This window comes from Amblyomma maculatum, chromosome 2 (genome assembly GCF_055883805.1).
Source record: "Amblyomma maculatum isolate TAMU_Amacu chromosome 2, ASM5588380v1, whole genome shotgun sequence".
In the NCBI taxonomy this organism is placed as follows: domain Eukaryota; kingdom Metazoa; phylum Arthropoda; class Arachnida; order Ixodida; family Ixodidae; genus Amblyomma; species Amblyomma maculatum.
The window spans coordinates 72,920,574-72,933,409 of NC_139345.1; the positions used below are offsets into that span (position 1 = coordinate 72,920,574).

The 12,836-nt window shown below is 42.6% G+C and overlaps 1 protein-coding gene across 4 annotated transcripts in view; it reads right to left on the bottom strand.

Annotated features, from left to right (window-relative positions):
• Positions 1-12,836, bottom strand: part of Nedd4 (E3 ubiquitin-protein ligase Nedd4) — a 51,335-nt gene that overhangs the window by 32,244 nt on the left and 6,255 nt on the right. For 2 of the 4 annotated variants that reach the window (XM_084594434.1, XM_084594436.1), the window contains exons 7-9: positions 6,729-6,834; positions 5,645-5,847; positions 429-564 (exon numbers count right to left, since the gene is read on the bottom strand). In XM_084594434.1, the coding sequence (XP_084450560.1) occupies positions 429-564; positions 5,645-5,847; positions 6,729-6,834 (445 nt within the window). The remainder of the gene's footprint in view (positions 1-428; positions 565-5,644; positions 5,848-6,728; positions 6,835-12,836) is intronic. The other 2 variants (XM_084594437.1, XM_084594435.1) reach the window with 1 other exon arrangement.

Here is a 12,836-nt window from a genome sequence, read left to right on the forward strand (position 1 = left end):
CCAAAGTGCCCCCTGAATTTTTTGCATAATTAAGTGCTTACTTTGCATAGCAGAGTTTCAGTTGCAAAATTTTCACACTTTGTTCATGTTAAAATTTCCATTTCCCTTCAAAATTTTTCATCGTTTTTGAACTTAGCGACTGCTTCACTGTATGTTTGTATGTAGGTTTGACAAGTATATTATACCTAGTAATGAGCAACAAAAATATGAGCCAGTAACTAATATTTATAAGTAACTGTCCTTTTCTTTGTTCACTTGGGAGCAAACAGAGGCAGTTCCTAGCGTATCATTCATTAACATGCATCATACTAAGTAGACTGCCGCTAACTACATCAGAAAAGCAATACAACAACTTCATACTATACTGCGCTGGTATAAAGGAAAAGCGCATATGCTAGGGCTGCTGGTAAGGAGGGTGGGAAAATGACCTGCGGCTCTTCTGTGTGATTAGAGGCAGTTGAGTGGTCCGCTGTCTCATCAACGCTGATGTGGACTCTCCGTTGGAACTCCTGCGCCAAGTCGAGGCTCCGCTGGTGAGCTGCTGCCCCTTCTTCCCCATCACTCCTGCACGCATGTTGCATGAGGGATCAATTAAGTATGTGGTGCAGTTTTTTCACAAAACTATGTGAGCTCTGCCTGTAGTTTTTGTGCTAGACGAGCGCTTTAGAGAGAAAATGAGGAGAGTCTCACATGTAGCGAGCCCAATAGTAGGCTTGCACAAGTACTTGACAATTTCAAATATTCAACAGTAATGTAAATACTGCCATACTCAATTAGATCTGTATATCTGGTACTTGAAACCTCAAAATATTTGTGCCACAGAGATAATATTTCCCGCACACTTGTTTAGTGCAATTTAACCTTGACATAGATCCTCCTGCAGGCGTCATCACAGCATGCATACAGCTAAAAGTAATCTAACTGCACAAAGACAATTGCAATTAAGGGCTACAGTCAAAGGAAAGCAGCCATCAAAAGCCATAACATTGTCTAACACTGTTAACATTGTCACATCAACCGCCTTAAAACAGCTGTTTTTCATTAACAGACGCCTTAAACAAGCACCATCGGAAACAAAGCTACTCGCCTATAAGACATTTGTCAGGCCAGTTCTAGAATATGCCAATGTTGTCTGGTTCCCTTTCACTAACAAGCTTACTAAACAAATAGAAGCAGTACAGAGGAAGGCGGTCAGATGTATATATAACAAACACAGGTTGACAGACTCACCAACAGAACTACTCAAACAGGCAGGACTACTCACCCTTCAAAACAGAGCAAAACTAGCTCTCCTTAAAACCATGTACCAGCTAATACACAATCACTTAAAAATCGACACTTCAAGATACATATCAAAATCACAAACACGACAAACACGTAATAATCAGGCTCACACTCTAAACGAGTTTTCATTCCGTACTGACACTTTCAAATATTCATACTTCCCTCGTGCTATACGCGGATGGAACACCTTACACACATCCATTGTTAATAATTCATCATTAAATGCTTTTAATACACGTGTGAAACATAAGCTACTTACATCTCACTAATTACTGTGTTCTTATGTCATTACGAATTTTTCTCCTTCCGTTTGTGTTTCACTTGTCGTATTATTTGTACGCGAAAATCTTGTCATACGATCCTCAGTCTGGTCTTATTGCTATAGTATAATTTGTTATGCATAATTTTGGTATCATATTCTTTCATGTACTTGATTAATTGCCATTACTATATTTTGTACCTCTGTATTTTTATGCCCTTCCTGTTACGATCCCTGATGGGATTGACAGTATCGAATAAATAAATAAAACAGTGCAACAACCATGTATATAGTCCGTGCGCGTGTGCTTGCGTGTGCGTGCATGCATGCATGTGTGTGTAATGCAACTCTTGTATGTAATCCACTTGAATAAGCAGCAAAACAAACTGCCAATGGGATTAAGGTGTGAATTTCTCGCACGATGCACACTCCAGACGTAACTGAAAGGATCAGAAGCTCGGTCTCATGCTAGCTAAATTCATGAAAAGCGAGTGCTGGTGCAATGAAACTAGGCATTAGTTAGGGGGTGTGCAATTATAGAAATTTTCGAATATGAGGAAAAAATGCTTTTGAAATCAAATATCCCATCAGTGAAAAACAAACCAAAAATTAAAAACAATTACAGAATAGCAAACGTTGTTGGCCTTGTTTATTTCAGAGACCCACCCATTGTACTACCTGCAAATAACATTAATCCTTTCGCTGTCATGAACATACCGGTACATTGTTGCGCTCCACACCCCCCCCCCCCCCCCCCCCCACAGTGTCACCAACGTACCAGTACGTTCTCTATCGTGTGTTCAAAACTTCGCGCCTGAGCACGATGCTGGCGTGTTTGTAAAGGATGCGCCATCAGTCAAATCTTTCTACAAGTTCATATTTTCACCCCGCGCTGTGTTGGTACTAAGTTTCAACAGGTCAAACCCTGACTGATATGTTCATTGTCAAGGAACCCAGCATAACATAAGCCTACAGCGCTGGACCAAGATTATGTAATACACCATGTCAATAGTTGACAACTGAGTCCTTTTTTTTGTGACTACATACTTATTGTACTATTATTATAACCAGTGCTCACAATACATATTCTTTTTCGAAAACTGTTTTTGATCCATAAATGCCCAGCATCCAACATGTAGGACCCTGCTTTTTATGCCATGACTGCAAAAGCTTGCACCCTCCACTATAAGCTCAAGAGGCTCTAAACTTTTTCCTGTTCCTGTGCAAGTGTCTTGTTGTGTGCATCCAACTTTGTGTGTTGCGTGCGTTTAAGTCTTTTTCTGGAAACAATAAGCAAATTTTACACCCTCAACTACGATGTGATACTGCAAGAAAAGCGATCAAGACTAGCGTACCATCACGATGAAATCACCATGCGCGAGGAGAAAAGTTAAAACAAAGTGAATGTCAAATTTACATGTAAGAGATAAATCAGACTCTAATTTAACAATGTTACGTCAGAAGCGGTGTCAACCCACATTGTTTAGTACACCACACATTGTAGAAGCCTCGAAAGTTGGTGTTCAGAAAAATAATGAAATCAATAAAGGGTAATTTTAGTAAATTCTTAATTTTACCTTTTTGCTATTTTAACAAACTCTTAATAGAGGCTAGTTTCCTATACCTTACTTCAAATGGTATTTTTCTTTAGTGCTTTAGCACTAAAGCTGCCACCCGACCATTTAGCCATTGTGATGTCTGAAGCATCCCGGCCCATGCTGCGATGAAGTTCATGTAACGAGCTTACGCCTGGGTCGGTTGTTTGTGTGACGTCACGAGACCACACGATATGGCCATATTGGTGGAGGCTGCCAACGTGGGCAGCACTCTTGAGGTGGGTATCGAACTCAATGGGACCCCTGGGTCTTGAGTAGGACATGCTACTACTATTCCTAAGCCATGCAGGCATGTTCACACGACTCTGTTAAATGTCATTTTACATCTATGTCAGATAGTCTTTCATGAAATGTGGTAGATTGCAACTGTATGTTAATGAGTATGTGTGACCCGAAACACAAAGGAAAAAGAGAGGTGCTAGTGCACCTACTTCACTTTTGGCCTAACCATGCTAAATTGCTCATTATTTGTTTTTAAACAAGTTGTAGCAACACCTTTTTGAAGAAGCTTCCTTTTCAGTGCAAAGTGGCATCGTGTAGCCGACTGTTACCCCAAACTTTCACTAAGTGCACTATAAAAATATCTCTACGGATACTGAATGTTTAAGTTTCAGAAGCACGCGCACAACACATGAAATTCATCATAGTGTCTTAAGTGGTACCATTCTACACTCAGTGCATGCAAAAACTTGTGCCCACCTGCAATAATTAAGTCTTGTAATGATGGCTACACAAAAATGTGGATAATGAGCTCTAACATAACTCAACATCACCAAAAAAAGTCTCGTGCTACTTTTAAATAAAATGCACTCTCTCTCATGGTGGAAACAAGGTTTAAGCATGAAAGGCTTCGCAGTAACTGCATAGCGCATCATAGGAACTGAACCTCACTGGAAGGCAAGGGGGCTCGTCTCAGCAAAACAACCATTCATCCGCAGTGCTGCTTGAGTGGTAGAGTGCAATCTCCTCATTGTTTACAATATGATTCACAAAAGAGTGCAGGCATGTGGACTGCGCAACAGAATCTTGATTTCAGTTTGCTCAAAAATAGTGTATTGCATGTGTGTCACTTAGGCTTGAGAGTTGGCTCCTTCACACTGAGTGCTGGCTTCACCGACCAGGAAATAAGAAGACACTTATGTTGTTGATGCATGTGCTGTTACACTGGCAGCACAGCTCATAGGCATGGGGGGCAGACGTAAAAGTTTTGGCATAGTTCGTTTAAGAATGGCCCGCATGGAGCATTTTTCCAGGCAATTCGTCGGCGTCGACGGGAGCGGGGCGTTTTTTTGCTGCCAGAGAGGGCGACATTGCCAAATGGTTGGGATCTGGCGGAACAAAACAGAAATGCCGACCCCGGGAGAGGGCAGCGACAGAGGGCCAATGAGAGCCGCGGTAGACGTCACGTGGTTCTGGTCGGAGCCACGCCGGCCCAGAGAGACTCGCTCGCGAGCATGTTGCGCTCAAGAGCATCAGTTCAGCGGCTTCAGTTCAGGGATGCAAGAAGAGGGGCTTGAGCTTGAGAGTGCAGCTGTAACTTGGCCCACAAAACAGCGTCGCGCTTCCTGGAAAGACGGGGGTTTGGCACACCGACGATGCTGAGGCTTGGGTTTCGGGTTTCTCGACCCAAATGGCCGAAGAGCGTGTTGTCTTTTGGAGTCGCTCCGTGCACGAGGCGACGACAGAAAGGTCCGGGCATCAGGCACCATGCATTTCCTTTTTTTTTTGTCTTAGGTTAGCTAGCCAAAGCGGTGAGCAGTATTGTTGGTGTGTGATATTGGGTCCTGTTTTTCTTTTCTACATTAAGGGCCTCTTCCAGAGAACAGTGCATTGCGCCCTCGACACATTGTCGATGGGTCAGTTCTACAGCATTTTCAAGTCGCAGTCACACAAGTTTGTTGCAGGAGGAAGAGCGGGGGAAGGTGGGCCACCCGCTGGGACCACGTGCGAGTGTCTAAGCTGAGCTCCGAGACTGTTTATGAGCTACTAGCCTTGCCAGCGGATCTCAGATACCTCCCTTGTGCTATGGCTTCTATATTTAGATTCATAGCTGTTGGAAGTGATGCCTGTGCCTGTTTTCTTGACACATCTGACCCAGAAGAAAGAGAGAAAACCACAGCTTGAGCTCACGGCAACAGAGAAAACAAGATGCGCGCGACCTCGACGCACGCGCCCAGGAGCATCGCAGAACTGAGCGGCGAAAAAAACGCCGCTCGGCTGCTGACCATGCGGAAGTGAAATTGTCGACGCCAGCGCGAGCGTCAGGCATGCGACGTGTTTTCGCCTGCAAAAAACACTCCGTGCGGGCCACGCTTTAGATTCGTCTCCCATTCGGCGGCGCCCTCTCCCTCTGTTCTTGCACCAAGGTCACCCGCGACACACCAACAGCAGGAGCTAAAAAAATTTAACATTTAATAATAGACCCAGCCCTGTCACAAGCTAGCTGAAGAAAAGCTTTGGTGCAACTTCACCCTAGAATGCTTACCCCTGCACAGGGCGCTCCCACTGAGTGGTGCGTGCCACGTGGTTGACATAGTAGATCCGTCCGCAGGCATCTTCCCGTTCCTCCCAGCCGGCTGGCAGGGGCGACGGGGGTGTCTCACCGCCTGCAAACTCAGGGCTGCTGCTTCCACCTCCACCTTGAGAAGACGGCGGTCCACCATCTTCGGCATCCACCACCTCCCAGCCCTGCGACAATTATCCAGAGGGGTGCAAAAGTAACCTCACTGACAATATATATGCGACAAAAATAAAATTTGACTAAATGCCAGCAATTTCTTTTTCTTGTGTTGCTGTTGTATAATAAAAGTGTCAGAATTTAAGCAGGGTGCAATAAGAATCTGAGGACCGTTTCTATACTGCTTCATAAAAACAGTACTCCTAACCATTTCAACTCTAAAGGTTTGGTTTGGTCAAAGCGACTAAGGCTATGAGAGATGCCGTAGTGGAGGACTCCGGAAATTTCGACCACCTGGGGTTTTTTAACGTGCACTGACATCGCACAGTACACGAGCGCCTAGCTTTTCACCCCCATCGAAAAATGGCCGCCGAGGCCGGGATTTGAGCCAACATCCTTGGGCACAGCAGTCAAGCGCCTTAATTAGAGTCACAGCAAAACTGCTTTTGACTCTAATTCCTCATTTTTCAGAAGTGACCACCACAGCAGTGAATTCGGCAGGCATAACCACTTTCCAAGCAAAGAAGCAACCACAAAACAACACCCATTCACCCAGTTTGCCAGCTCTTTGGACCAGTTTCCACATGGCCTAACAGATGGCACTGCCTGTTAAATCCATCACTATGTTCACTTATCTGCAAAGGGGAATCAGTCAAGAACAGATTCCAAATAATTCTCTACAATACAGCCAATTCCCAGAATTAAATTACTTTTAAAATAATAGAATCTATATGTGCTACTGTGTTTATGGACAATATATTTGGGCGCATGAACAGGGCAGTAGTTTGTACAGTGAGCTTTCATTTCTTGAATCCACCAGCAAAAGATGGAAAACCATGAAAGCAGAGCATAGTGATGAGCCTCCAACGGGAACTGCGTTAGTTTGACGTACCTCGTCAGTCGAGCTCTGGTTTGCATTCTCTGCTGCCTGTTGCTCCCCATCTGGCAGGAAGGCATGGTAGACTTGCAGGTGGCCCTTGACCCGGGACTTGGCGCTGCTGAAGAAAAGGCAAGCTATCTCACAAAGGGTACACCAACCAATGCCTAGCATACAGAGAAAGAAATGACGGCTTGAAAACCACCTTGCAATTTATTGGACACAGAAACTGCTCACTAATCCATGCTGGGTAGAACACAGAGCAAAGGGACAACGGACAGAAGACCAAGATGCACATAGACATCTTGTTCCTTTTGTCCGTCATCCCTTTGCGCTGCATTCTACACAATATGAATCACTACCAACTAACCCAACTGATCACCCTACTGTCATTTATTGGCTTATTTCACAGCACCAGCTGCAACCGGAGCAAAGAAAGGCTTAGTCAATTAATTCTGAAATTGCCCTCTGTGTCCCAAATGTCTGGAACTACTCATATAGTGATTGACCCTGCACAACGCATATATAACTGCAGCAGTCCTGTGAACTGGCATCCCCAAATCGTTGAAATTTTTTATAATCCGGGGTCCAAAATCGCAAGGTTCCAATTTTTAGTAATAATAAAATAATCTGCACATATGCAAGTGGCCCAAGACACAACTTCTGGGATATTATGGATGAATAAAACTCTTCATTAGCTTCCAAAAGGCTATTTTAGAGCCATGATGGGTGGACCTCCTGAGAAACTGATCAATGGACAGTACATTCCCAACTGCCCCACAGGTCAACAGTGGAATTCACTATCAGTAACAACACCATGTGCCATCTAAGCAATGAAGTGGTAACCAGGTTCAGAATGTTCGGCATTCAGAAGTCTACACAGCCCTTCATGTCAGACCCGAAGAATCATGAACTCAGGCAACAATCCACATCAGCAATAGGCCTACTTTAAATCTCAATGTGTGAAATAATGATGGCAAGCTGCAGAAACAGCTTCTCATTATTAGTTTTAAGATAGATAAACATGTATGGTACCATGCTTATAAAACATCTGTAGCATTTCACGACTGTTGTTCTAGTAACTATACAATGCATTTGTGCCCTTCCTTACCTTAAACTGTGTTCCATAAGCAACATACTATGCAAATGTGCTGTGCAACAGTACAAAAGCCCATGATACTGGTCATCAGCCTTGATTATACTGGCTAGAACGATATTGCAGAAAACAGCAGAACAGGATGGCGCAGAATTGCTTTCAAACAAAATGCCTGCAGGCCACACATTATTGTCTACACCTAGCATTACGGAGTTGTCACCCCTGTCAGGCTCAGTACAGGCCCTGGTACAAGTAATATAAAAGAAAACATGCGAGCGCATGTCACTCCATGTTACTAATTGTGTGCCTGTTGCTTTCTGAAACACTGGAGATACACTGGCGCAGATTCTGTGCAATGTGCACCAATTTAAGTAAGCCTTATGGCAGTGTAACATGTGCGGGTCATTCAGCATGTACAGCAGTGATCAAAAGTACCAGGCCCCAGAAATACTGCAGTAGGTTTTCATGCCGTCAGTGTGGCACTGTGTTACCATGCAAGATGAAGAAGAAAAGAGGAAGAAAATGAAGTAAAAGAAAATGTAAATGAAGAAGAAGAAAAGAAGAAAAATAGGAAAAAGGAAAAGAGGAAGAAGAAGAAAGAAGAAAAAGATAAAGAAGTAAAAAGAAAAAAAAAAAGACAACTCGGTAATTAGTGAAGCCAAACGACAACAGCGAGTTGCTAGGACAGAAGGTTCATTCGAACATTGTGATGGCGGCGTGCCTCGGAGTTCGACGTAGAGATGATGTATTACCACTAGAAGTCTTCTACGCCCGAATGAGAATGGTCAATGACGAGAGGCAAGGGGTGCTCATACGTGAAGTAATTCCCCTACGGTATAAATAAAGCTGAAACCATAGAGTAAACTACTCTGCGCAAAAGCCATGTCTTTACTTCGAAGCTGAACCTAAGCGTAGCCATGCAGATTGCTTTCACATAACTCCAGGTTTAACCACAAGCTAAACCACAGCTAATTTTATTTAGCAGCACAGTCAAGCAGTTACACCACCTCCAAGGCTGAAAATCTCTGTACAGGGTTGAAGAACTGTCATATCTCTGAAAGCCTTGATAGCTTTATTGGCATCTTAAGAGCCAGAATGGTGAGAAAACAGACACTATGGCCTGGAAACTTGTGAGCAACACCGTACCAGTATCCCATTTCTTACAGCAAAGGTCCTAAAAGCATGACAGGCCATGTTCCAACAGCTGGTGCAAAGTGACACATGCTCGTGTGTTATCTTTCATGACTCACATCTAAGATTGCTTTTTGATTGTTCTGGCAATGGAATGCAATTAGCCAGACAAAAGATAGTCACAGAATCACAGCTAAACTATTTGGTTACTTCATGAGATGCAAGCGTCTGTGACTATCAAATATGCCACCCACATGGGGACAAAGTTGAGGCGGACCACATACTAGCAAAATCTCGTGAATTCGACCGTTATTCTGAAAATTCAAATAATACGAACTAGGAGCGTGGTCATGGCCAATGCCCATGTAAGTCTATGACGTCGGACGTTAATAAATTCAGACATAGAAGGGCCCACAAAATATTTGCCTGCAAGGTGTATTTGTTTAACACATGCATCTTGAGAAAAAGACAACAATTACAGACTAGCACGAGAACTGACTAAGTGCTACTATATCAGAAGAATCAGTACTGGGTATGTGAGCTATGCTGCTTTGATTCTGCACACAACCAAAAGTGCATCTCGCCAATGATGTCAGAAAACGTGGCATGTCATCTCCTTCCTACAAGTCACTGTTCAAAGTGGCATTGTTGCAGTAAGCTTTTCTCTTAGGGGTGGGCAAATACTGAAATTTTCAAACACGAATCAAATACAAATATGAGAAAACTGAGAAAACTATCTGATCATTGGATAAAGAACGGAAAATTAAAAATAGCAAAAATTGTTCGTCTTATTTATTTTCAAATTCACGAGATGTAAAATTAAACTAGAACTGCACAGCAGCGTACCCTACTGAAAAATCCAGTATGTATTTTATAAAGGACTCCATATGCCAGAGTTTTGCACAGGATGGACCTGCATGAAACCAGGTGGCGCTGTCATATTGATGCTGAATACAGTAAACTATTATTAATTCGGCCTTCAAAAGACAAAAAGCAATGTCCGAATTAACCGAAAGCTTGAATTATTGAATGGACCTTAAAAGCTGCCAAGAACCGTTGACACGTTTACATCATAGTAATTTCATCTGATGAGCACTGCATGATGACTGTCTGTATTTGAGATGAAAGTAAAGTGAGAATGATGTTTTTCCTGGTTGCGTTAAGTGCTTCAGTTTGTGCACAGTGTCGGCAGAGTCCTCTTCACAAACGACCCTGACACATTTTGAGGATGCTTCTCTGCACAGTAAAAGCAGTCAATCATTGCGGTGAACCGCGCAGTGTAGTGAAACTGTGAGGAATTAGAAAATTTTCGATGTACTGGGAAATTTTTTGGTTTACTCAAATATTCGAAAATTACGAATAATACTGTCAGTTTTCTGAATACGAATTAAGAAGTTGTGGTTTTAACTCTGGTTAACCCTAGTTATTGTAAAATCAACGGCGGAAGCTTCTTTTGCCTGCTACAATATTTCCCTATCACGCCCTATAGTGTAAGGTGCTACATTATTGGGGACATTTAAGCTTTTCCTTTAAGAGTATGACGTGAGAGCATAAGCTACCAGCCCACATATAAATGAGAAGGGTTCAATGCTGCTGAACCGAATGTGGAGCGAAAGCATTAGCTGCCAGTGACCGAGCGTTCTTCATCTTCTTCTCCTTCTCCCTCTTCTTTCCCTTCTTTTTCCTCTTCTTCTTCACGGCTGTTCAAGGTCAACCGTTGCGACCGGCCGTGAGCTACGCGACGGCTCAAAACCTGGCGCAGTATTGCTATCGCAATAAAAACAAACATATTCAATTCCTATTCAAATTTCTAATATTCAAACACCCCTACTTTCTTTAGGTGAATTACTAACTCTACAGCAAATGTTCTCCTTAATGTATAATGGGAGATAAAACAAAAAAAAATTTAGGGAACATATAAGCTTCTGCTTCATGTAGTAACAAAAAAGTTAGAAGCAAAAGAAGAAAACGACTGATTGCTGTGATTAGAATTAATCACGGAATCATACTTGATAGCAATGCTTTGTTTGCAAAAAGAATTTCCACATATACACGCAATCCCAAAAGCAGATGACTGTTTAGTGAGTGAGACTTCTGATCATTTTGTTTGTACAGGGGAACACGTTCTTCTAAAAGATGCAAGTAACCTGCTTTCAATTCCTACAGCCATGTGCACACTGCAAAATGGTCACAACTGCACAAATCTTGATAATCAAGATTTTTGTACAACTTTAAAATTGCTTACAGCCACACTTGTACTTAAGCATTTATTCAAGTTGCTTCTGTATGTCTCATTGGCTCATGCGATGACTTTTCTGCTTTTATTTTCTGAAAACTTTGCAGGCTTTTCAGTGTTTATATCAGAATGCAACGTTCATTTCTTTTCTTGTTTCAATAAATATTGTTTCCTATTGTCAGGTTCCCATTCTGCTTCCCATTCTGTTTTATTGGTGGTCCCAGTGCTGTCAAAAGTGACATCAAATTTATCTTGGCATTTACTCTATTGGCCCAAGCAGCTCATGTAGCAGAGCGTATGCCACAAATGGTCATAATGACCTTCCCTTGCTGAAGCAAGTCATACAGTAGAAAAAGAAGCAAAAATGTGAAAGCTAAAACCTATTCCGTTATGCCCCGAGGCAAAAAACAGCATTAAAAAAAAAAACAATTTGGCCATGAGACTACAATTAGGTGGAAGTTTAGCTCTGAAACCTCGCTTGTCATGTTATGATTGCACTCTGTGATGAACAAAAAGTTTTAAGCACATGTTGACGGCAGCAAAGACACTCTTGCTTAACTGTCGCAGAAGCCAGAATACGGCTCTTCTGTGCTCTTCACATAAAGTTTTGTGTAGGTTATTACTCGTTACAGTTCTAAAAGTGGTCAGTGTAACCTGCAAAATTTAGGAGACACTTGAGCTCTATCTTTAAGGGTATGACGCAACAGCATTAATGGCCCCCGCTTGCGACTCCCTAGCAGGTCTGCATTTGTATACATGCATTTGTTCTGTATGCTCTGTACATGCATGAGACTCTATTATCTCAAACATCTCATTAACGTAGTCATAAGCTACTACATAAAGTGAAAGACCATCTGACATAGACATAAAGCCTTGCTTTAATCAAGCCGCAGTATTACTCCTGCATGACTAGTAGTAGTCTGCCTCCAGGTACAAGCGCCCCTGTATGTTCAATTCCCAGCTCAGAGGAGCTACCCGCGTTGGCAGCTCCTGCCATGTCATGTGGTCTTGTGTACTGCAAGTCACCTGCCCACTACCATCTGCCAAAGCCACATTTGTAATTTTTGCTCACAATGCCAATGGCGACAATGCCGGACTTTATAGAGAACGGGGTCTTTAAAGTTACTGCGTTAACACACTAGTGGTGCACACAAGGAATCCCTCCCCATATCTCAACAGACATTCTGTCCTTAGATACCATTGAGGAACTTAATCAAGCAACAGCTCTAAGCCAGTGATAAGCATAAACGGGCAGGGCTACGCTGGTCGATAGCACTTGGCTAAGACCTGAAGCCTCCCGATCTGCAATGCCGTGTCTCGGGACGAAACCTCACAACACACTGCTGTACTAAACTTTAAAGATATTAATATCTTGCCTCCTTCCTGGTTCCAGCGCGTTCGTCATTTTCTTCTATGACTTACTGAAACTAGTACTGAATTGCCAGCTAGTTATGACATGCACAAAATAGCGTCTCTTTTTGGTTAAAAACCACTTTCAAAAAATAAATTTGTTAGTGTTATAGTATCTTACAGCTTAAACTGAATAGACTGAACTGAAAATAACCACTAACTACAGTAATAACTATAAGCTATTAAAGTTTAGCATGCTGCAGTGAAGGACTCACTTCCACTGGTCTAAAGATAATTAATTTACACATGT